Here is a 23562-nt window from a genome sequence, read left to right on the forward strand (position 1 = left end):
GATACTTGTAATTCCTGTGTCCTGAGACACATAATATGGTGGAAAATCAAGAGAATCTGTCTTCTTTAGGAACATCCAGTTTTAGTCTCTGTGCAGGCTGGAAATCAGTTTAAGCGCATAAAACAAGAACATACAGCTTTGAGGCAGTAAAGTGATGAAAGCATCAGGTATTCATGAAAATGTCATGAAACTTGTAATTCCTGTGTCCTGAGACACATAATATGGTGGAAAATCAAGAGAATCTGTCTTCTTTAGGAACATCCAGTTTTAGTCTCTGTGCAGGCTGGAAATCAGTTTAAGCGCATAAAACAAGAACATACAGCTTTGAGGCAGTAAAGTGATGAAAGCATCAGGTATTCATGAAAATGTCATGAAACTTGTAATTCCTGTGTCCTGAGACACATAATATGGTGGAAAATCAAGAGAATCTGTCTTCTTTAGGAACATCCAGTTTTAGTCTCTGTGCAGGCTGGAAATCAGTTTAAGCGCATAAAAACAAGAACATACAGCTTTGAGGCAGTAAAGTGATGAAAGCATCAGGTATTCATGAAAATGTCATGAAACTTGTAATTCCTGTGTCCTGAGACACATAATATGGTGGAAAATCAAGAGAATCTGTCTTCTTTAGGAACATCCAGTTTTAGTCTCTGTGCAGGCTGGAAATCAGTTTAAGCGCATAAAACAAGAACATACAGCTTTGAGGCAGTAAAGTGATGAAAGCATCAGGTATTCATGAAAATGTCATGAAACTTGTAATTCCTGTGTCCTGAGACACATAATATGGTGGAAAATCAAGAGAATCTGTCTTCTTTAGGAACATCCAGTTTTAGTCTCTGTGCAGGCTGGAAATCAGTTTAAGCGCATAAAAACAAGAACATACAGCTTTGAGGCAGTAAAGTGATGAAAGCATCAGGTATTCATGAAAATGTCATGAAACTTGTAATTCCTGTGTCCTGAGACACATAATATGGTGGAAAATCAAGAGAATCTGTCTTCTTTAGGAACATCCAGTTTTAGTCTCTGTGCAGGCTGGAAATCAGTTTAAGCGCATAAAAACAAGAACATACAGCTTTGAGGCAGTAAAGTGATGAAAGCATCAGGTATTCATGAAAATGTCATGAAACTTGTAATTCCTGTGTCCTGAGACACATAATATGGTGGAAAATCAAGAGAATCTGTCTTCTTTAGGAACATCCAGTTTTAGTCTCTGTGCAGGCTGGAAATCAGTTTAAGCGCATAAAACAAGAACATACAGCTTTGAGGCAGTAAAGTGATGAAAGCATCAGGTATTCATGAAAATGTCATGAAACTTGTAAATTGTGTGTCCTGAGACACATAATATGGTGGAAAATCAAGAGAATCTGTCTTCTTTAGGAACATCCAGTTTTAGTCTCTGTGCAGGCTGGAAATCAGTTTAAGCGCATAAAAACAAGAACATACAGCTTTGAGGCAGTAAAGTGATGAAAGCATCAGGTATTCATGAAAATGTCATGAAACTTGTAATTCCTGTGTCCTGAGACACATAATATGGTGGAAAATCAAGAGAATCTGTCTTCTTTAGGAACATCCAGTTTTAGTCTCTGTGCAGGCTGGAAATCAGTTTAAGCGCATAAAAACAAGAACATACAGCTTTGAGGCAGTAAAGTGATGAAAGCATCAGGTATTCATGAAAATGTCATGAAACTTGTAATTCCTGTGTCCTGAGACACATAATATGGTGGAAAATCAAGAGAATCTGTCTTCTTTAGGAACATCCAGTTTTAGTCTCTGTGCAGGCTGGAAATCAGTTTAAGCGCATAAAAACAAGAACATACAGCTTTGAGGCAGTAAAGTGATGAAAGCATCAGGTATTCATGAAAATGTCATGAAACTTGTAAATTGTGTGTCCTGAGACACATAATATGGTGGAAAATCAAGAGAATCTGTCTTCTTTAGGAACATCCAGTTTTAGTCTCTGTGCAGGCTGGAAATCAGTTTAAGCGCATAAAAACAAGAACATACAGCTTTGAGGCAGTAAAGTGATGAAAGCATCAGGTATTCATGAAAATGTCATGAAACTTGTAATTCCTGTGTCCTGAGACACATAATATGGTGGAAAATCAAGAGAATCTGTCTTCTTTAGGAACATCCAGTTTTAGTCTCTGTGCAGGCTGGAAATCAGTTTAAGCGCATAAAAACAAGAACATACAGCTTTGAGGCAGTAAAGTGATGAAAGCATCAGGTATTCATGAAAATGTCATGAAACTTGTAAATTGTGTGTCCTGAGACACATAATATGGTGGAAAATCAAGAGAATCTGTCTTCTTTAGGAACATCCAGTTTTAGTCTCTGTGCAGGCTGGAAATCAGTTTAAGCGCATAAAAACAAGAACATACAGCTTTGAGGCAGTAAAGTGATGAAAGCATCAGGTATTCATGAAAATGTCATGAAACTTGTAATTCCTGTGTCCTGAGACACATAATATGGTGGAAAATCAAGAGAATCTGTCTTCTTTAGGAACATCCAGTTTTAGTCTCTGTGCAGGCTGGAAATCAGTTTAAGCGCATAAAAACAAGAACATACAGCTTTGAGGCAGTAAAGTGATGAAAGCATCAGGTATTCATGAAAATGTCATGAAACTTGTAATTCCTGTGTCCTGAGACACATAATATGGTGGAAAATCAAGAGAATCTGTCTTCTTTAGGAACATCCAGTTTTAGTCTCTGTGCAGGCTGGAAATCAGTTTAAGCGCAAAAACAAGAACATACAGCTTGAAGTAAAGTGATGAAGCATGAGGTAGGAAAATCAAGAAGAATCATACTGTAGGCAGGAAATCGTGATGTCTCTATCAGGTATTTATGAAAAACATAGAACATACAGTGTGAGATGAAATCAAAAGTCTGTCTTGGAACATCCAGTTTTAGTCTCTGTGCAGGCTGGAAATCAGTTTAAGCGCATAAAAACAAGAACATACAGCTTTGAGGCAGTAAAGTGATGAAAGCATCAGGTATTCATGAAAATGTCATGAAACTTGTAATTGATGTGTCCTGAGACACATAATATGGTGGAAAATCAAGAGAATCTGTCTTCTTTAGGAACATCCAGTTTTAGTCTCTGTGCAGGCTGGAAATCAGTTTAAGCGCATAAAAACAAGAACATACAGCTTTGAGGCAGTAAAGTGATGAAAGCATCAGGTATTCATGAAAATGTCATGAAACTTGTAATTCCTGTGTCCTGAGACACATAATATGGTGGAAAATCAAGAGAATCTGTCTTCTTTAGGAACATCCAGTTTTAGTCTCTGTGCAGGCTGGAAATCAGTTTAAGCGCATAAAAACAAGAACATACAGCTTTGAGGCAGTAAAGTGATGAAAGCATCAGGTATTCATGAAAATGTCATGAAACTTGTAATTCCTGTGTCCTGAGACACATAATATGGTGGAAAATCAAGAGAATCTGTCTTCTTTAGGAACATCCAGTTTTAGTCTCTGTGCAGGCTGGAAATCAGTTTAAGCGCATAAAAACAAGAACATACAGCTTTGAGGCAGTAAAGTGATGAAAGCATCAGGTATTCATGAAAATGTCATGAAACTTGTAATTCCTGTGTCCTGAGACACATAATATGGTGGAAAATCAAGAGAATCTGTCTTCTTTAGGAACATCCAGTTTTAGTCTCTGTGCAGGCTGGAAATCAGTTTAAGCGCATAAAAACAAGAACATACAGCTTTGAGGCAGTAAAGTGATGAAAGCATCAGGTATTCATGAAAATGTCATGAAACTTGTAATTCCTGTGTCCTGAGACACATAATATGGTGGAAAATCAAGAGAATCTGTCTTCTTTAGGAACATCCAGTTTTAGTCTCTGTGCAGGCTGGAAATCAGTTTAAGCGCATAAAAACAAGAACATACAGCTTTGAGGCAGTAAAGTGATGAAAGCATCAGGTATTCATGAAAATGTCATGAAACTTGTAATTCCTGTGTCCTGAGACACATAATATGGTGGAAAATCAAGAGAATCTGTCTTCTTTAGGAACATCCAGTTTTAGTCTCTGTGCAGGCTGGAAATCAGTTTAAGCGCATAAAACAAGAACATACAGCTTTGAGGCAGTAAAGTGATGAAAGCATCAGGTATTCATGAAAATGTCATGAAACTTGTAATTCCTGTGTCCTGAGACACATAATATGGTGGAAAATCAAGAGAATCTGTCTTCTTTAGGAACATCCAGTTTTAGTCTCTGTGCAGGCTGGAAATCAGTTTAAGCGCATAAAAACAAGAACATACAGCTTTGAGGCAGTAAAGTGATGAAAGCATCAGGTATTCATGAAAATGTCATGAAACTTGTAATTCCTGTGTCCTGAGACACATAATATGGTGGAAAATCAAGAGAATCTGTCTTCTTTAGGAACATCCAGTTTTAGTCTCTGTGCAGGCTGGAAATCAGTTTAAGCGCATAAAAACAAGAACATACAGCTTTGAGGCAGTAAAGTGATGAAAGCATCAGGTATTCATGAAAATGTCATGAAACTTGTAATTCCTGTGTCCTGAGACACATAATATGGTGGAAAATCAAGAGAATCTGTCTTCTTTAGGAACATCCAGTTTTAGTCTCTGTGCAGGCTGGAAATCAGTTTAAGCGCATAAAACAAGAACATACAGCTTTGAGGCAGTAAAGTGATGAAAGCATCAGGTATTCATGAAAATGTCATGAAACTTGTAATTCCTGTGTCCTGAGACACATAATATGGTGGAAAATCAAGAGAATCTGTCTTCTTTAGGAACATCCAGTTTTAGTCTCTGTGCAGGCTGGAAATCAGTTTAAGCGCATAAAAACAAGAACATACAGCTTTGAGGCAGTAAAGTGATGAAAGCATCAGGTATTCATGAAAATGTCATGAAACTTGTAATTCCTGTGTCCTGAGACACATAATATGGTGGAAAATCAAGAGAATCTGTCTTCTTTAGGAACATCCAGTTTTAGTCTCTGTGCAGGCTGGAAATCAGTTTAAGCGCATAAAACAAGAACATACAGCTTTGAGGCAGTAAAGTGATGAAAGCATCAGGTATTCATGAAAATGTCATGAAACTTGTAATTCCTGTGTCCTGAGACACATAATATGGTGGAAAATCAAGAGAATCTGTCTTCTTTAGGAACATCCAGTTTTAGTCTCTGTGCAGGCTGGAAATCAGTTTAAGCGCATAAAAACAAGAACATACAGCTTTGAGGCAGTAAAGTGATGAAAGCATCAGGTATTCATGAAAATGTCATGAAACTTGTAATTCCTGTGTCCTGAGACACATAATATGGTGGAAAATCAAGAGAATCTGTCTTCTTTAGGAACATCCAGTTTTAGTCTCTGTGCAGGCTGGAAATCAGTTTAAGCGCATAAAAACAAGAACATACAGCTTTGAGGCAGTAAAGTGATGAAAGCATCAGGTATTCATGAAAATATCATGAAACTTGTAAATTCCTGTGTCCTGAGACACATAATATGGTGGAAAATCAAGAGAATCTGTCTTCTTTAGGAACATCCAGTTTTAGTCTCTGTGCAGGCTGGAAATCAGTTTAAGCGCATAAAAACAAGAACATACAGCTTTGAGGCAGTAAAGTGATGAAAGCATCAGGTATTCATGAAAATGTCATGAAACTTGTAAATTGTGTGTCCTGAGACACATAATATGGTGGAAAATCAAGAGAATCTGTCTTCTTTAGGAACATCCAGTTTTAGTCTCTGTGCAGGCTGGAAATCAGTTTAAGCGCATAAAAACAAGAACATACAGCTTTGAGGCAGTAAAGTGATGAAAGCATCAGGTATTCATGAAAATATCATGAAACTTGTAAATTGTGTGTCCTGAGACACATAATATGGTGGAAAATCAAGAGAATCTGTCTTCTTTAGGAACATCCAGTTTTAGTCTCTGTGCAGGCTGGAAATCAGTTTAAGCGCATAAAAACAAGAACATACAGCTTTGAGGCAGTAAAGTGATGAAAGCATCAGGTATTCATGAAAATGTCATGAAACTTGTAAATTGTGTGTCCTGAGACACATAATATGGTGGAAAATCAAGAGAATCTGTCTTCTTTAGGAACATCCAGTTTTAGTCTCTGTGCAGGCTGGAAATCAGTTTAAGCGCATAAAACAAGAACATACAGCTTTGAGGCAGTAAAGTGATGAAAGCATCAGGTATTCATGAAAATGTCATGAAACTTGTAAATTGTGTGTCCTGAGACACATAATATGGTGGAAAATCAAGAGAATCTGTCTTCTTTAGGAACATCCAGTTTTAGTCTCTGTGCAGGCTGGAAATCAGTTTAAGCGCATAAAACAAGAACATACAGCTTTGAGGCAGTAAAGTGATGAAAGCATCAGGTATTCATGAAAATGTCATGAAACTTGTAAATTGTGTGTCCTGAGACACATAATATGGTGGAAAATCAAGAGAATCTGTCTTCTTTAGGAACATCCACACTGAAAAAAATGATACTTTGGACTAACCTAAAAAAAACACTCTAATTTGTTACAAGCAAATTTATTAGTTTTTCTCAAATTATATTTTTGATTTGGTTGAAACCGGAAATTTTGATTAAATATGAAGTAAAAAAATTACATTCATACAAATTAAAAGTTTTATATATTATAAAGACAATTATTTTACTTTGGTACAACTTAATTTTTTAATTTGGAAAAACCTCATATTTTCTATTACATGAAAGCAAAGATTTTACTTTACACAAAAGTAAATAAAACACTCTAATTTTGTTACAAGCAAATGTATTAGTTTCTCTCAAATGATATATTTGATTTGGTTGAAACCTAAAATGTTGATTAAATATAAAGTAAAAAAATTACATTCATACAAATTAAAAGTTATATATATTATAAAGACAATATTTTACTTTGGATTACATGAAAGCAAAGATTTTACTTTCCACAAAAGTGATTAAAACACTCTAATTTGTTACAAGCAAATTTATTAGTTTCTCTCAAATGATATATTTGATTTGGTTGAAACCTAAAATGTTGATTAAATATAAAGTAAGTAATTATAAAGACCATAAACCATGTTTGTTTGTTTTACATTAAAACAACTTTATTTTTCAATTTGAAAAAAAAAGAAAGACAATTATATATTTTCTATTACATACAAGCACCGTTTTTACTTTGGACTTAACTAATTGAAACACTAATTTGTTACAGGTCATTTTATTAATCTTAAATTACATTTTGGTTTTAGTACATTGCAATTAATAATATATTTAATTTAGTCCAAAGGAAAAAAGTTGCTGAATGTAGAAGAATATACATTTTCATGTTGCTTTTATACAACTTAAAAGGTTTACCATAAACAAACGCAAAATATGCTAGAATATAAAACATTGTTACAATCAGTGTCTAATTTAGTTTAAACTATAACAAAAATATAGACTTCAAAAGATCTACATAAATCTTAACATGAACAATACGATTACAATATGGCTCCATTTAAACATGACAATTTGAATGCCATTACTGTGTTTTTTTACATCCGTCCTTTAACATGAGAGACTATAATAACAAAGAAGGGTAGCACTTTATAATAAGTACACACTATTTAGCATTAGTAAAGCATGAATACACACTGAATTCATCATTTATAAAACATTGTTCCAACATGAATACTCATTAGTAACTCATTCCCAAACACAGTTATAAATGTTTCATTCTTGATTAATAAGCTTGTGTTTTATACTTTATAAATGATGGATTCCCCATTTGTAAATTAAGTATTGTGTATCATTTCCTAACACTTTACAAAGTATCTTATCAATCATATAAAAGTCCTGAATACTTCATTTACAAATGGGGAATCTATCATTCATAAAGTATGAAACCCAAGCTTAATGAAACATTTAGAACTGTGTTTATGAATGAGTTACTAATGAGTATTCATGTTGGAATAATGCTTTATAAATGATGAATTCATTGTTTGTCATTGCTATACTAATGCTAAATAGTGTGCACTTATTATAAAGTGCTAACAAGGGATAAACCCTTTGTGCATAAGATGCACAACAATATTTAGAGTTTAAGACTCAGAGTGCACACTCGCTGGGTCATCTTTTTGGCTTCTATCTCCATGAAGATTTTTTGCAGAGCATCAAAAGTGTGTTTTAGTTCACTTGGATAGCTCAAGTTTAGAGCATAAATGAGCCCAAGCAACATGGCACATGCATGCGCTACTGATTGCAAACCATTAAGGACCTCACCATCGATCACAACTCCAATGTCGTGTGGCGGCTGGAGGCAATCCTCCTCCTCCCTGAAGACAAACACTGCCATTTTGCACTTCTGAAGCTGGGACCAAGCTTCATCCTTCTGAACAACCTGATAAAAGACAAAACACTTATTAAAAAAAGTTATTCTGATGAAACCAGTTTCTGATGTACCACAGCTCCGACCGCTGTGTCCTCGGCGGTGAACAATATATTTTGCTGCCTGTTAAGAGCAACAGCAGTTGTTACAGCTATGAAAAATTCATATCATACGGGAAATTAAAACCGGTATACTGCACAGCCCTAATGTAATGTTTTCTTTTGTTTGAAGCGTATGTAATTAAAGCAAAACTACTTACCAGATAGTCCTTGATAAGGTTGTCCCCATCTTCCCCAAGGTACACAATCAGGCACTTAAGCAGACACTCTTTTTAGATTCACCTCAAGGCTCTAGGTGAAAGCACAAACACACAAAATTATAAAAATGCAAAATGATGCTGTCCAATTTGAACAATTCACTGTAGAGGCAACACTATACAATGCATAAAATGGGCACTTGGAGTTACAGAAATAGTGATTTAGGGCTGTTGCGATTAAGGAATTTCCCCTGATTATCGACTCAATAGTGAAAATGCTGAATTATTGTTTTTATTTGATATTACTCAGAAGATCCAGATTTAAGTGCTATGTAAATAAACTATTTTAGGTCCTTGTATAAGGTACATTGTTGGCTTTTAAATGACAAAGATGACCGTTTTAATAGTAATTAAATACCTAATTATTGTTAAATGCAGAACACAGAAGGGAAATGAGATTCAGACTGATTTTTTTTCCAACTCTCGATAATGAAAAAAATAAAATAAAAATGAAATGTGCCACACTCACTTGACATGCGGTCGGATGGTCAAGAGCAATATTGCACTTTTTGCAAGACCCTAATGTACACACACTTTGAGCAAACCATTTAAAAGACCTTTGAAACTAAAACGATTAAGGTAGTGCATCGATCAACAGGTAATCTCCGACTCCAAAGTCGTAAACAAAGCAAGTACATACGTGATCAAGAACTTTCAGTATGTTCCGGGTTTTCTCTCCGATAACTCCTCCCTTTTTTTTGATGATCTCCATCAGTCTGCCGTAGTGCTTGTCCAAGGCAGCGAGGAAGCGCGGTTGAAGTGGCACAGTTGTAATTCTTGTAAATTCAGCATTGATCTTTAAAAAAAAAAAGCACATGCAAATGGTATAAAACATTACGTGATGCATTGCAGATGTGTTGTGAGTTTTTTTAGTAGGTTTCTTATAATAGAAGAAAATATTGTTTACTTTACAAGCCACCACTGACTTATAGAAAAAGTCACATACCTCATCCACTGAGAACAATGCAGGCCATCTCTCTTTCAACTCTTCCACTCCCAATTCCTTTTCCACAATTTCTTGTCTTCGCACTGAAAAAGTCTTGTCCATTTTCGACTTTATCACTGTACGATTGTTTCTCTTCTTCACCTCACTTAAAAGTGACAGTCTCTCATTTTCCAATTTGTCTGAGGTCTCTCCAGTAGGAATGTCAGGAATGTGGTTGGCCTCTCCTCTGATAGGTTTCTTGACATTCTTTGCTGGCAATGCATCTCCTGGGGCTTTGGATTTGAATGAATTTACAAGCAGTTCAAAACACCCGATGCCCTTCAGCTGAGTACGGTAGTTGCCCATTTTAGTTTTCAGGCGCTGCTTCCACCCATAGCAACCGTTGAACGAACCAGTCTCAGAGAGGCATGGGTGCTTCTTGATTAGTGCTTGGGCCACGTCACTGAAGTCAGCATCGGTTGGGTAGGCTTTGTACTTAAACATCTCTTCAGCTACTTTTTCCAGGATATCTGACTTTAATTTAAAACTCATTGACAATCTTGTCATGTTTGACCTATGCACTGCATTTCCTGTTTCTAAATGTATTTCAGTTTCATAAGAGAATGTTGGGATTGGAAACACTCTTGGCCACAACTGAGTTCTTGTAGAGACAGTGCTGGAGGGTGAGGACAGGAGCTCTGTGTCATCTGATTGGGTACACATCGACTCATTAGAGGCAGTGATATCAAATCCTTCGCTGCAATCATCAGTTATTGGGATGACCTTGACAGTTGTCAAATCCTCAAGTTCTGATGTCAAGTTCACGAGTGCATCTCCAAAGTCTCTGTCTTTGTACTGCAGTCTAAAAGTTCCATTTAACTCACACTGTTTCCTGACTTCATTCAATAGCTGCTCCATTGTCTCTGGAATCCCATCAGGCAGAATTAGCTTCCTGGTGTCATCAGAATTCAGGATAACTAGCAACTTGGCTGGCCTTTTCCCTGCCATGTCAGCCCATTGTTAAGAATATATATTCTAGTTTAGCATAGCCTAGTATTGTTTGCATAAATATTATGTGTAAGATGGAAAACACTGAATAAGAGTTGAATACTTCGGCAGGGCAATCTGATGTCTGAGCTGATCGCCAAGAAGATAACAGTGACGCCTGGTGAGGCTCTGTTAGCCCTCCTCCGCACCCACACATTCCAGAGGTGATCACATACAAAGAGCTCTCTATACTCTCATAGACAACTGAGGGTCCAGATGCGGCCATTATTCTCATTTTAGACACTCGAGGCCAGCCACTGACCTCGGACCTGACACACACACACACGGCCTTCCTCTGACCCACACACACACACATGGGAAGAGGCCCCCCCCCTCCCCTTTTGAAATAGACAGCCTTCGGAGAGAATCCAGACCCGATCCCTCAGACAAGGCCCCTTCCCCCACCTTTTCAATACATGTGAACTCATTGGCTGACCGAGAAGAACCAATGAAGGGCGGCAGAGGCGGGAGCTGGCAACAAGAGCCAATGAGAAGACACCGCCCCCTTATCTCCTGACGAATCAGAACTATGCCTTTCGGCTATTTAAGATGGCCGCTCACTAGGAGCGGGCATCCCTTGTGCAGCCCTGAAGCCATTGGTGTCGGGTTTGGATTTGGGTCCACGCGCGTGAATTGTCTATTTTGTATCTTGATTTTGAATAAACGCTTTATAGATGTAACGTAGAAGTCTACCGCTCTTTCTTCCAGTGAGTCCTGTCCAGGTGGTGTGATGCAGTCCAACTCTAACAAATGGTAGCAGAGGATGGTTGTGAAGAGGTCCAGAAGACCTGAGAAGGACGAGCACGAGAGACCCCCGGACGGACCACTGCGTTCAAGGCCCACTCCAAGAACCCTGATCAAAACACCGGTGTACAAAATAAGGTAGGACTGAACCTATTTATTTAAATCAGTCAGATTGAATACTCTAAATTTGATCAGGAGTATTGGAAGTGAGTATTGAAACTGCAAAATGTTTTGACTTGATTTAAAATTAAAATAAAGCGTAAAAAGGGAAATCACGATACAGTTTGACATAAAGACCTCAGGGAGGCATAGAAAGACTCTACAGAGAGCCGGTCTGGGGCCGAAGACGGGTCAGGGGGCCCGCACGTAGAAAGACTTCATAGGAAGCCGGTCTGGGGCCGAAGACGGGTCAGGGGCCCGCACGTAGAAAGACTCTACAGAGAGCCGGTCTGGGGCCGAAGACGGGTCAGGGGGCCCGCACGTAGAAAGACTTCATAGGAAGCCGGTCTGGGGCCGAAGACGGGTCAGGGGCCCGCACGTAGAAAGACTCTACAGAGAGCCGGTCTGGGGCCGAAGACGGGTCAGGGGGCCCGCACGTAGAAAGACTTCATAGGAAGCCGGTCTGGGGCCGAAGACGGGTCAGGGGTCCGCACGTAGGAGACTCTACAGAGAGCCGGTCAAGGGGCCGAAGTCGGGTCAGGGGCCCGCATCAGAACACATGTGTAATGCATAAACTGTGAATGAATGTTGAATACCGGTGGTGAATAAATGTTGTCAAAGTGGGATTAACAGGGCAGAGTCGAAACCTCACGGTGTCAACGCAAGCTCTAGCCTGTTGAATTTCACGAGTGACAAATAAGGATTTATTGTTTTGAAAGGCACGCTGCCGAGTAAAGAACACCCATATGGCGATTGTGTACTATGTGTAAGAGCAGTTACGAGTTTGAGATTGAGGAGGTTACTGCGAAACAACGAGGAAACTCAGCTTAAACACTGCAATAAGGCAAGAGCAGAAACGTAAACACAGAAGGGAGAGAACAGCTGTAAGAGGCTGCAGCGGATCACCGCGCGGAGCACACGCGCCGTCACAGACGGAGCCGCCCCGCCCCTACCCACTTAGCTGCGCGCGCAGCTACAGCAGGCTCCCTGAGCGAGCTAAAGTTGAGAGCAGCACGAGAGCAGGACAGTGACAAAAGGATTCCTTTTAAAGATAAGATATAGTGTTGGGTTTACTATTGATTTTAAGAAACAATAGTGGTTATTATTACAGTAATGCCGTTCGGCGTACGAGTAATTGATTTCCCATCACTGTGTTAGTACTGAGTTTTTATTTGTTTATTTTTTGATTGACAGTTTTAGAGAACAGTGTTGGGTTTACTGTTTTTTGGGAAAAGACAGTGGTTATTATTACAGTCGTCCGTTGGATGTACGGTAATCGATTTCTCATGAGCTGTTAAGAAACTGACACCTATGTATGCGATGTGCAAATGTTTTGTTTTTTCCCCATAAGCTGACACCTGTTTATGCGATGTGCAAATGTTTAGTTTTTTCCCCATAAACTGATAGTGTGTGAACATCACCTTTCTTTCTGAAACATAGTTTTTAATAAGTACGTATTTTTAATATTAATAGAAAACGGACATTTGCAGATACCCAGATAAAGATAAAAGAACACAACAACACATAATGACGAGCCCACCCAAAGGAGAGATGACAGTGCGAGATTGGTTGAAAGAACGAGTGAAGGACAGAGCAGGCCTGAAGTGGGCAGAAGTAAGCAACGTATTCAAAAGAGTAGAAGGAAGTTGGATACAAAGGGGATGGTTAAGACCAAACAATTCTCTCCCCAATGAGGAAGAAAGAAAGCATGAGGAAAAGCATAGACAAGGATGTAGAAGATGCAAAGACAGATATAACCAGATAAAAAGGGTGTGAGCACAAGTTCAACCCGTAAAAAGGCTGAAGTAGAAATAACAGAGGCTGAGGAAGAGAAGCAGGTCAAACAATGGGCCGTCGAGGAACTGGAACGTAAACAAAATCCATAAGAGACGGCAGGGTAGAAAGCTCAGCAGCAGGACAGCAGGTTATACCCAAACCTAAAGAACACTGATCTAAAATAGACAGCAGAGCAGGCCGACAGCGCCTCCATCATATCATTCAAGCAACCCATTCATACAGATGCGGTAATAGAAGTGGCAGATGGAGGACTAAAACCTCCATCTCAGGCATCGTAACATAATGCAGTGCAGGGACAGGTGAATGCAGACTTTAAATCAGAACCCACAGATGACAATGAGAGACTAAGCGACTTGTCAGGGACAACAGAAGGACTGGAAGACATGACTGGACATACAGAAAAAAGACTAAGTGACCAACAAGCACAAGGTGAGCGTGAACAGAGAACCCTCCTTCAAACAGGCACAAGCCATCCAATCACACAGCAAACTAGCACACCAACAACGGTCGAGGTTGAGAGAGAACAGCTGGCCAAGAACAATAGAGAACGCCTCCAGAGGAGACACAGCTTAGGGGAGGAGCCTGAACCACGCCAAGGCCTCACAGGAGAGATGCTGACCTTAATGATAGAAGAACTTGATAGACAGGAAAGAGAGCGAGAAATCAGAGGAAAAAGACAGTCAGCAGAAATCAGATAGTGACATAAACAGAAGTGACGAAACTAGGTCAGCAGAGGGAGACAGTGAGCCAGAAGAGCATGAGGACCAGCCTAGAGCAGGTGACACACCACTAGGAAATGCTGTCAGCTACAATGTGTGCGGCAGACTTGAACTCTCCCCTCCCACTGACACCTCCCCCCTCAGAACCAGGTCAGGTCATCAGTATGGAAGAAGACGCTCGCAGGGCGCACCTGTTTACAGGGACCCCATTTTTTTCTGACCTTTCACCTGTCCCACAACTCCCTTTGGTGCAAGCCCCCGGGCATCACGTCGGGGTCATGGATTATGTTCCATACTCACCCGTAGACACAACAGCGGTACTGGCGACATTACCCCCCCTGATGAACGGGGCTGATGAGTGGATTGCAGCACTTAAAGTGGCCACTACTGGTACAAACTTGGCTCTAGGTGACTTTCGCCGCTTTCTGGCAGGATGTGTGGGTACAGCAGCCGCTCAAACAATTTGGGAGAAGATAGGGATTACAGAGAAAAACCCACATAGCATGATTCAGAATAGATTCAGAAGCACTCTGAGCATTACGAGGAAAATACCCCAGTAAACACACAGCTACCGCAGTCGAGGATTTTCCTGGAACACAAAAGAGTCCCCAGTTGCATTTATGGCCAGGAGTGAAGCCGTATGGAGAAAGGCATTTGGAGAGGAACATACACAAACACCCCCAACCAGAAAGATGTATCGAGCCATGGTCATTAAGGGACTGCCAGACACCGTGCAGGCTCAGCTAAAGAATGTAGTGAGACTAAAATTTTGTCCCAGGAAGTGTGGACTGATAATGTAATGCACTTCCTAGAAAGCGTAGCTCCAGAGGTCCCAGAGCCCACTAATGCAGAAACTTTAAAGTTAGAGCTACTGAGACTACAGATTCAAAATGAAAAGAAAATCGCAGCAGATAACACTAAAATAGCCAAAGATGACAAAGTACAGAAGCAGCTGGTAGCCACACAAGAACAGTTAGCGGCGTACTGGAATCCATGCAGGGATCAAAAAATAGCTACAGTCGTGCAGGCAGTACAACAACAATTGCCCCCCCCCCTCCTCCTTTCTTACCTCCTCAACCCACATGGTCCCCACAGATGATTCCCCAGCCGTTGAATAACGGGTGGTACGGACAGACTGATGACACACGACACCATAACGACCCCAACTATATACCTGGTAAAGGAGGCAGGAGAACAGGCCCATACAATTGCTACTACTGTAATGAGCCAGGGCACTGTGCCAGAAACTGTAAGAGGAAGAGGAGGAAGAAGATACAGAGGAAGAAGTTATGAAGGACCTGGAGGTTACAATGGACCCCAGGAGCCCCTGTTCAACAACAACAGCCCCCTCCTTGGAGCCAGCTCAGCAGCAACATTCCCACAACAGACCCACATCTGACACTGACTAATTTGCGACCCACTATGACATACTTCACTGTCATAGACTTGGCGAATGCATTCTTTTCCATACCTCTGGCAGTTGAAAGTCAACCCTATTTTGCATTTACACATGATGGTAAACGCTACACCTACTCTGTGTTACCACAAGGATACAGGGACTCCCCCGGTCTGTTCAACAAAGCACTGAAGGAACATTTGTCTGTTCTAACGGTCCCAGCAGGTGTTGTGTTAATTCAGTATGTTGACGACCTACTGCTAGCGGCAGAAACAGCTGAGCTGTGTCTGGACATGACCCTGGCACTCTTGACCCTATTATCAGATAAGGGCTACAAAGTCAAAAGAGAAAAAGTGCAGTGCTGCAGACGACAGGTTACCTTTCTAGGCAGACAGATTTCAGCAGAAGGACTCACTATAACTAACAGCCAAAGAGAAAACATCCTACACCACACCAAGCCACAGACAGTCGCAGAAATGCTCTCATTTCTCGGCCTAACTGGTTACAGCCGTTCACATGTACCAGACTACACAGGAGCGACAGCCCCCCTAAGGGACATAGTGCGCATTGCAGGTCCAAAAAAAACATGACAGCCACCTTGGATTGGACATCAGAGGCCTCAGAGGCCTTTTCGCATGACTGAACAGTTTTTAGGTTATCAATAGAATCATCAGTGACTGTGACCATACAGACCGAACTGAAAGGGATAGTAGGACTAAAGTACATGAACTTCTATGACTTAGAAGCTCAGGTCAGACGACAAACAGATAAAAATAAACAGCAGAGAAAAGATGACCTGACCAAAGCAGAAGTAAATGGCACAAGCCACGGTGCAGTAGACTGCAGCACAACTACATGGACCTTAAGTCCTGTATAGTCTGTATCCAGCTCCTCCTCCAAATCCATAAGCACTGATCTATCAACAGCCACAGCAAGCCACGTTTGCACCGCTTCAAGTTTAGTTCCCTCAAACCTTATGTCCCGCAACAGGTGGGTCAGCAGCCCATATATGGGGCCCCACAACAGAGAGATAATATGCATAAAAGAAGCCCGCTCAGGAGTAAGAGGAGTAACTACTGGGGCAACGGAGGCTTTAGACGAGCATTAATAATTTTTAATTATAGTCAGGCTGGACATTGGGCTAATTTTTGTCCTAATCCACCACAGGGTTAGCAGGCTCAGTCAGAACCACTTCAGTACTCTCATAATGTCTAAACCCCGCCATAACAAGCACCCAACACATAGCCACAGCCACAAGGTAACTGTGATCCACGGCACCAGGCCGGACCAGAGACAAAATTAGGCGTGCCCAGATCCAACAGCTGACAGCGAACTGTACTCACTGAACAGAAGTGTGCCACACCCACTCGCCACCCAATGATTCAACTGGAGACTAAAGAGACACTGAACAGGAAGCAAAGGGTCCGGTGGGACAGAGTAGATGATGATGACATCACACCTCTGCATGACAACAGCCAGCAGTGGAGACTTTGGTTCAAAGTCCTGCATCCTACTCGCCACCAGGGACCAAAGACATTGTGCCCTTAACTCCTCCTTGATACAAGATGAGATCTGAGATCCTGAGGACTGCCTGCAACACGACATTGAGGTTCATGCTGACCCAAGTGTGGAGGCTTGGAGATCTATGCACTGAACAAGGAGTAGCAGCGGCTGGTGAATGAACACCAGAGTTGCAGATTGAATGCAGTCGGTGACACTGCAGCTCCACGTCACAGTGTTTGTCCAGAGTGGAGGCACAGAGAAGAACAATGGTGAAAGCAGAGGCTGATGCTACGGACTGGGTGCACAAACAAAATGAACACTTGCATTACTCCACATTTGAGAACATGTAAAGAACTGCACACACATCGGAGGTCCAGTTAATATTAGAGACACATGCTTAGATACACACATAGTAGAGAACACTGATCATGGGGATACTGACAACATGCTTAAACTTATTTTTCAGAAATTTTTAGGACTGAAGGGTGAACTGATGTGTGACTGATTCTGATAGCTCCCATAGAGGTAGAGTTAAAACTGCGTGCGATTCTAATTTAATCATCACCAGCATCCCTTAAGGATGGAACAGACGAGATATATTTTTTAATCATAGAATGGTTGTTATAGGCAGGTGTATTGGAGAGGACGAGGGCTCCCTGGAATACATTAATTAATTAAATTTTGTAAAACTTGGAAAATGGGCCTTGATTTGGGGCCAATAAATAAATGTGTAACCCGTTCTTTAATAATTAGGCCGACTTATTATGACATTCCTTACCCAAGCACAATGATGACGCTGTAAGTTCAGACAAGACATGGTTCTCCTGCATTGATTGACAGACGCAAGCATTTTTATTTTATTTCTCTCTTTTCTTCTAGAGGTTGACTGTTTATTAAGATTATTATTATTGAAAAGGACGGATTTAGGAATTCCATCCTATTTCAAAAGAGGATAAAACACACAACAATCTATGTTGAGGACAGACTATTAAGAGGAGGGCCAGACAAGTACAGACTAATAGATCAGATATCAGCAGGTTTAGAATCAGGGACTCCAGGGAATCATAAAATAATTTTGAAATCATAAATATGCTTGATAAAAGAAAAGATGTAATCTTATTTGTGTCCCTCCCATAGTTGTGGTGATAGTAGATGGGGTCCACCGTCGACTGATTCGAAGAAGAGCCGCCACTCCTGTACACATAACTTGCAGTGTTTGATCACACCCATATAGTGCACACATGCACACACTCAAGGTACAGAGTTACAAGGCGCATCAGGTCCGACAACGGAACACATTTAACAACAAACTGCTGGGGAAAAGTTGATATGCACTGGGCATAACCTACAAGTTTGGGTCTATATATATCACCCTCAGTCTCAAGGATTGGTCGAGAGAGCCAATCAAATGATTAAAAGGAAAATGTGCGGCGCTTCCACTAGGTACTGATGACCATGAGAGCAGTACCAGGGGAAGGCGTCAACAAGTGAGTTGTTAACAGGAAGAAGTATGCCAGAGCCACCCAGAGATGGAGGTCATATGCCACCTCTGGATGTCTGTAAAATTGAAATGTCAGAATACATAAAGCTCTAATTTCTCTCTCACCAAAAGCTCTCTCAAACCAGGTTGTTCGAGCCCAGACGATCGATCAGGAGGCAGCAGAGCCAACCAAAGTAAAAGTAGGTGACTGGGTCAGGGTCAGGGTTCACAAGAGGAAGTGGACTGAGCCTAGGTGGACTGGTCTGTCACAGTGAAGGAGGTTACTTCACACATGGTCCAGGTCAAGGGTAAGGCAGAGGCACCTTGACACCACCTGACACATTGTGCCCCAGCCACCTGTCCAACAGGGACATTGACAGAAACACAATCAGATCGGAAAAAAAAAAAATGTTGATGCCACAGAGGTCGTTCCGTAGGTGTATCGGGGATCCTGATAGCCCTGCTAGAAGGCCCCCCCCCGCAAACCACTATAGGAACGGCTGGAAGTCAAACCAACACCTACAAGAAGTTGAGAAATATTTCTAGAGAGCACATTCACACGGAGCAGTCTATTGCCCAATCACAGGTGATAGTCGCGAGAGCTAATCAACAATTGAAGCAATTGAGACAATGATGGCTAAATTATCCTCAAAGGAGGAGAACATTTCTCTCCCATGAGTTATTGACATGAAGACCCATGCGGGGTCTACAAAGAGTTAGGAGACAGTCCTAGACTTGACATATTTCAGAGAATATTCTGGGGAAAAAATAATAACTGACCAGATCTAAGTTTTTCTCCAAATAGGTTGCCGAAGCCCAATAGGAGCCAGCTGATGAGTCATCAGTGGAACCAGGTGACTGAGTAAGACTCGAGGTTCACATGGGAAGTGGACTGAGCCCAGGTGGACAGGGTGTTTTGAAGTCATAGGACTTCACAGCGCCCTCCAGGTGAGAGGCTTCACCAAGAGAGGAGCACCGTATAACACATTGTACATTTGCAGATCAGCTGTTCACTGTGTGAGACTTGCCATTAGCTGCACCACCAGGTGCGACTGTTTGTTTTCCCATGATGCTTTCAAGGCACGAGAGAGGAGGGTGCTGGACGAATACCTGCCTGCTATCAGATCCTAGTAGGATTTGAATATTTCTATGCCCTAGGCAAGGGCCACAGATAGGATCAATTACGTTTATCATAACCAGTAAAGATAAATAAAGTTAGATTGGATTGGATAAGTAATTGAGACTCTGTTGACGACGGATGGCCATTTAATAGATGATTCCTCCACACGGGGTGAGAAGCTGTTCCTCCGACTCAGTTAAAGATTGCGAATTCAAGCCTAGAAAGTATTAGATACTTATTAAATATAGAAATTAAAATGCAATTTTTCATAGTCAAGTGTCACATTCTGTATAGATCCGGCCTAGTGGCTGTTGTGTTGTGTTTTCTCATTCTCGTGAAGTGACTTAGAATAACAAAGACAGGACGTTTATGATGAAAATGATTTTAATGCGGACAATAACAAAGACGAGACTCTTATTTTGAAAATACTTGGTTAGTGACTTGACCGGAAGTGACGTTTTGACCGTGGGTTAGTGACATTTGACCCCTCCATTGTTCTAGCGGAACTTTGAACTAATCACTAGGTGTTAAAGCCTGGACTCACCTTTGAGTGAGGATTGGCTGATTTTGAGTCTAAGACTCTGGGGATTAGAGATAGCGGGGTCTCATCAACAGATATCTCACGGAAGGCTGAGGAAGCAGAGACTGAGGAGCCAATGAAGAGCACGCTCTATCACCCACGATGCTGCCCATGAGAGTCATGTCGAATCCAGGGCCCATGCGACACCAGTGGAAGAACAACAACAAGCCTGACCAGGACAATCCAAACGAAATCCAGTTCAAGACAGCCAGATAAAGACCCCATCGACAGCCGGAGGAGACGCTGACGCGGACGCGGAGCAGAAGGACCAGAAGGACTTCCAGGACCCAGACCAGGATGAAGCAGATGACGCCGACCAGCCAGGGTTGAAGCAGATGGATTGCAGCGGGGACCGGATCGTCAACTGGTTATCAGGATGCCAACCTGCTACTCACCAGCCGCTAGGATGCAAGACCCCCCCCCTGCCTGACCACTCTCAATTTCATCTCTTTCTTCGACACCTGCACATTACAGATTTAATGCACACAGACCTTCTGACTTCCCTAGGATGGAAGATCTAAGAAGGTGGATCAGAGTACCAAATGACAGAAACCACGCCCCTGTTCCCATCCCTAACAGAGAGAGACTCTCTCCCCGAGAAATAGGTATCTTACAGGTCTTATGGGACCTTAATCTAAACAACGAAGATTATATTTCAGGAGACTTATTCACATCAAATGGCAGAGCTAAGACAGGACGAGAGGCCAGGCCATGACAAGATCTGGCATCAAGAGGAAATAAATATTCCCAGAGGAAGGATTCACATCCAGCGGATGTGAAAAGAGGGATTTGTTAAGAATATATATTCTAGTTTAGCATAGCCTAGTATTGTTTGCATAAATATTATGTGTAAGATGGAAAACACTGAATAAGAGTTGAATACTTCGGCAGGGCAATCTGATGTCTGAGCTGATCGCCAAGAAGATAACAGTGACGCCTGGTGAGGCTCTGTTAGCCCTCCTCCGCACCCACACATTCCAGAGGTGATCACATACAAAGAGCTCTCTATACTCTCATAGACAACTGAGGGTCCAGATGCGGCCATTATTCTCATTTTAGACACTCGAGGCCAGCCACTGACCTCGGACCTGACACACACACACACGGCCTTCCTCTGACCCACACACACACACATGGGAAGAGGCCCCCCCCCTCCCCTTTTGAAATAGACAGCCTTCGGAGAGAATCCAGACCCGATCCCTCAGACAAGGCCCCTTCCCCCACCTTTTCAATACATGTGAACTCATTGGCTGACCGAGAAGAACCAATGAAGGAGCGGCAGAGGCGGGAGCTGGCAACAAGAGCCAATGAGAAGACACCGCCCCCTTATCTCCTGACGAATCAGAACTATGCCTTTCGGCTATTTAAGATGGCCGCTCACTAGGAGCGGGCATCCCTTGTGCAGCCCTGAAGCCATTGGTGTCGGGTTTGGATTTGGGTCCACGCGCGTGAATTGTCTATTTTGTATCTTGATTTTGAATAAACGCTTTATAGATGTAACGTAGAAGTCTACCGCTCTTTCTTCCAGTGAGTCCTGTCCAGGTGGTGTGATGCAGTCCAACTCTAACACCATCCAAAGGGATCTATTAAAAAAAAGGATAAAAACAGTCATATTAGTGTCATAACATTGGCCATAACATTCAATTCATATTCAGAAATTCATTAATATACAACCTTATGCATGAATGTATCTCTTCAGCGAGATGAGGCGCTGTCCACCAACTATGTAGTTTGACTAGAGTTATTGTTATTAGTCTGATCACACCATCCTGAACATCTTCACATACTGTTCAATAATTCAAAAGATGGAAAAGGCAAAAAGATTTCTACAGTTTGAAACAAAAAGAAACAGTGATTTCCTGTATTGCATGATTATCTACAATTCAGTCATGCAATGATCATCTTTTAACTTTAGTATTTTAAATATTGTTTTAAGGATATATACAACTATAGTAAATTACTTAACATTTAATGTATTTGTTTATTGTTTGGTGAAATCTATTCACATTACATTGGGTGGGTAACTTCTTGATATTTGTTTTGACTGCAAGTTATTTGTGTTTAAAATTCTACAAATATGATAATAAATAAATATTGCAAAAATAGAAATGTAAAATGAACCTGCCATTAAAATGTAATGTCGACTACATTACAATTTGTGTAAATGTTTGAAATTACAGACTACATTCGTAAGTATACATTTGTGGTAAATTCAAGGTATTCTCTGAAGTGCTGCAATTATATTTTGGGTTTATCGTTCCCATTTAAAAATACATGAAAATGTTCACAGTTGTCATATTGGGACTTACCGAATTCAGCAATATGGTTACAATTTCGGACTGTTACGGGACACAGCAGTAGACCTGTAAACACAAAGGAAAGAGAAATAACTTTTGTGACAGATGGCACGATCCATAATTGTCACTAGACACCAGGGTTTTTCCTGCATAGAGAAAACTGGGGGGGGGGGAACCCGTGTGCGCGCATCACGGCAGAGCTTCCATGCCGGCTGAAGCCATGTGGTTACCAGCGAGCTAGCGTTAGCTAACGTAACGTTAGCCAACATTACGTTACGTTAGCGAACACGTGCGAAATATATAGACAGTTGTCCATAACGCCACTAACAATACCTATGCATGGCAAACACATGTTCCCTATAAAAGCTCACGGTACGTTAGCTAAAAGGTACCGTTAGTGCGTGTTCGCTAACGGTACCGTTAGCTCACGGTACGTTAGCTAACAGCACCGTTAGCGAAAACGTGCGAAATATAAACAGTTGTACATTCTGCCACTAACAATCAATATGCTTGGAAAACACAGGAGAGCAGAGCGATTGCTGTGGCTCTGTAACCATGTGGGCTGTGGATGCCCAGCAGGCAAACAGCTCCTAAACTATGATTTTCGTAACGAGCGAGCTAGCGTTGGCTAACGTTAACTTACATCAGCCAATGTTATGTTACTCTAGCGAACACGCACAAAATATAGACAGTTTTACATTCTGCCATTAACAATGAATATACATGGAAAACACATGTTCCCTTTAAAACAACACAATTTAGAATTATTACCTTGTTTTTGAGTTGCCTTGACGGTTTTCACTTCAGGCGATTTAGGCGAAGCGAGGTAATGGCGGACATCAGAACACAGCAGATGCGACTTCATATGGTCACGTGGTGGTCACGTGACATGTAAACCTCTGGTCTAAAGTGAAAATACGACTTTTACCTAAACTATTGCTTTTAATTTAGTCTATGGGGAGTTCTATTTGCTTTAAGGGAAAGTGAAAACAACTTGTTTAAACCGGAAACCATGATTTTAGATGAGACCAAATTAAAAATGCACTTTACATGAATGACACCGTTGTTTCACTTTTTTCAGTGCAGTTTTAGTCTCTGTGCAGGCTGGAAATCAGTTTAAGCGCATAAAAACAAGAACATACAGCTTC

At 41.2% G+C, this 23562-nt stretch overlaps 1 protein-coding gene across 3 annotated transcripts; it reads right to left on the reverse strand.

Moving 5' to 3' along the window:
• Positions 1 to 7039: 7039 nt before the first annotated feature.
• LOC130198234 (uncharacterized) lies at positions 7040 to 23279 on the reverse strand. Of its 3 annotated transcripts, XR_008832582.1 has the most exons (5): positions 23186 to 23279; positions 22427 to 22480; positions 9288 to 9443; positions 8591 to 8681; positions 7040 to 8343 (listed from the first exon to the last, which is right to left on the reverse strand). XR_008832582.1 is itself a non-coding variant. In XM_056421381.1 (3 exons), the coding sequence occupies exons 1-2, from the start codon at positions 10293 to 10295 to the stop codon at positions 9222 to 9224; spliced, it is 924 nt and encodes a 307-aa protein (XP_056277356.1). In that variant the 5' UTR covers positions 10296 to 10450; the 3' UTR covers positions 7040 to 8343; positions 8591 to 9221. The 3 variants fall into 3 exon arrangements, 1 of the variants encoding a protein (XP_056277356.1); XR_008832583.1 differs by lacking the exons at positions 22427 to 22480; positions 23186 to 23279 and adding an exon at positions 10457 to 10584; XM_056421381.1 differs by lacking the exons at positions 22427 to 22480; positions 23186 to 23279 and adding an exon at positions 9594 to 10450 and having other exon boundaries at positions 8591 to 9443.
• Between the last annotated feature and the right edge of the window lie 283 nt (positions 23280 to 23562).

The sequence above is a fragment of the Pseudoliparis swirei genome, chromosome 8 (assembly GCF_029220125.1).
Source record: "Pseudoliparis swirei isolate HS2019 ecotype Mariana Trench chromosome 8, NWPU_hadal_v1, whole genome shotgun sequence".
Taxonomy (NCBI): Eukaryota; Metazoa; Chordata; class Actinopteri; order Perciformes; family Liparidae; genus Pseudoliparis; species Pseudoliparis swirei.

What these genes read in the sequence shown, in the direction of transcription:
- LOC130198234 (XM_056421381.1), bottom strand. Translation starts at nt 10,295, where the DNA reads ATGTGTACCCAATCAGATGACACAGAGCTCCTGTCCTCACCCTCCAGC. An exon ending in CATTGTTCTCAGTGGATGAG is followed by an intron (nt 9,444 to 9,593) that starts GTATGTGACTTT and finishes TTTTTTTTAAAG; the next exon opens with ATCAATGCTGAATTTACAAG.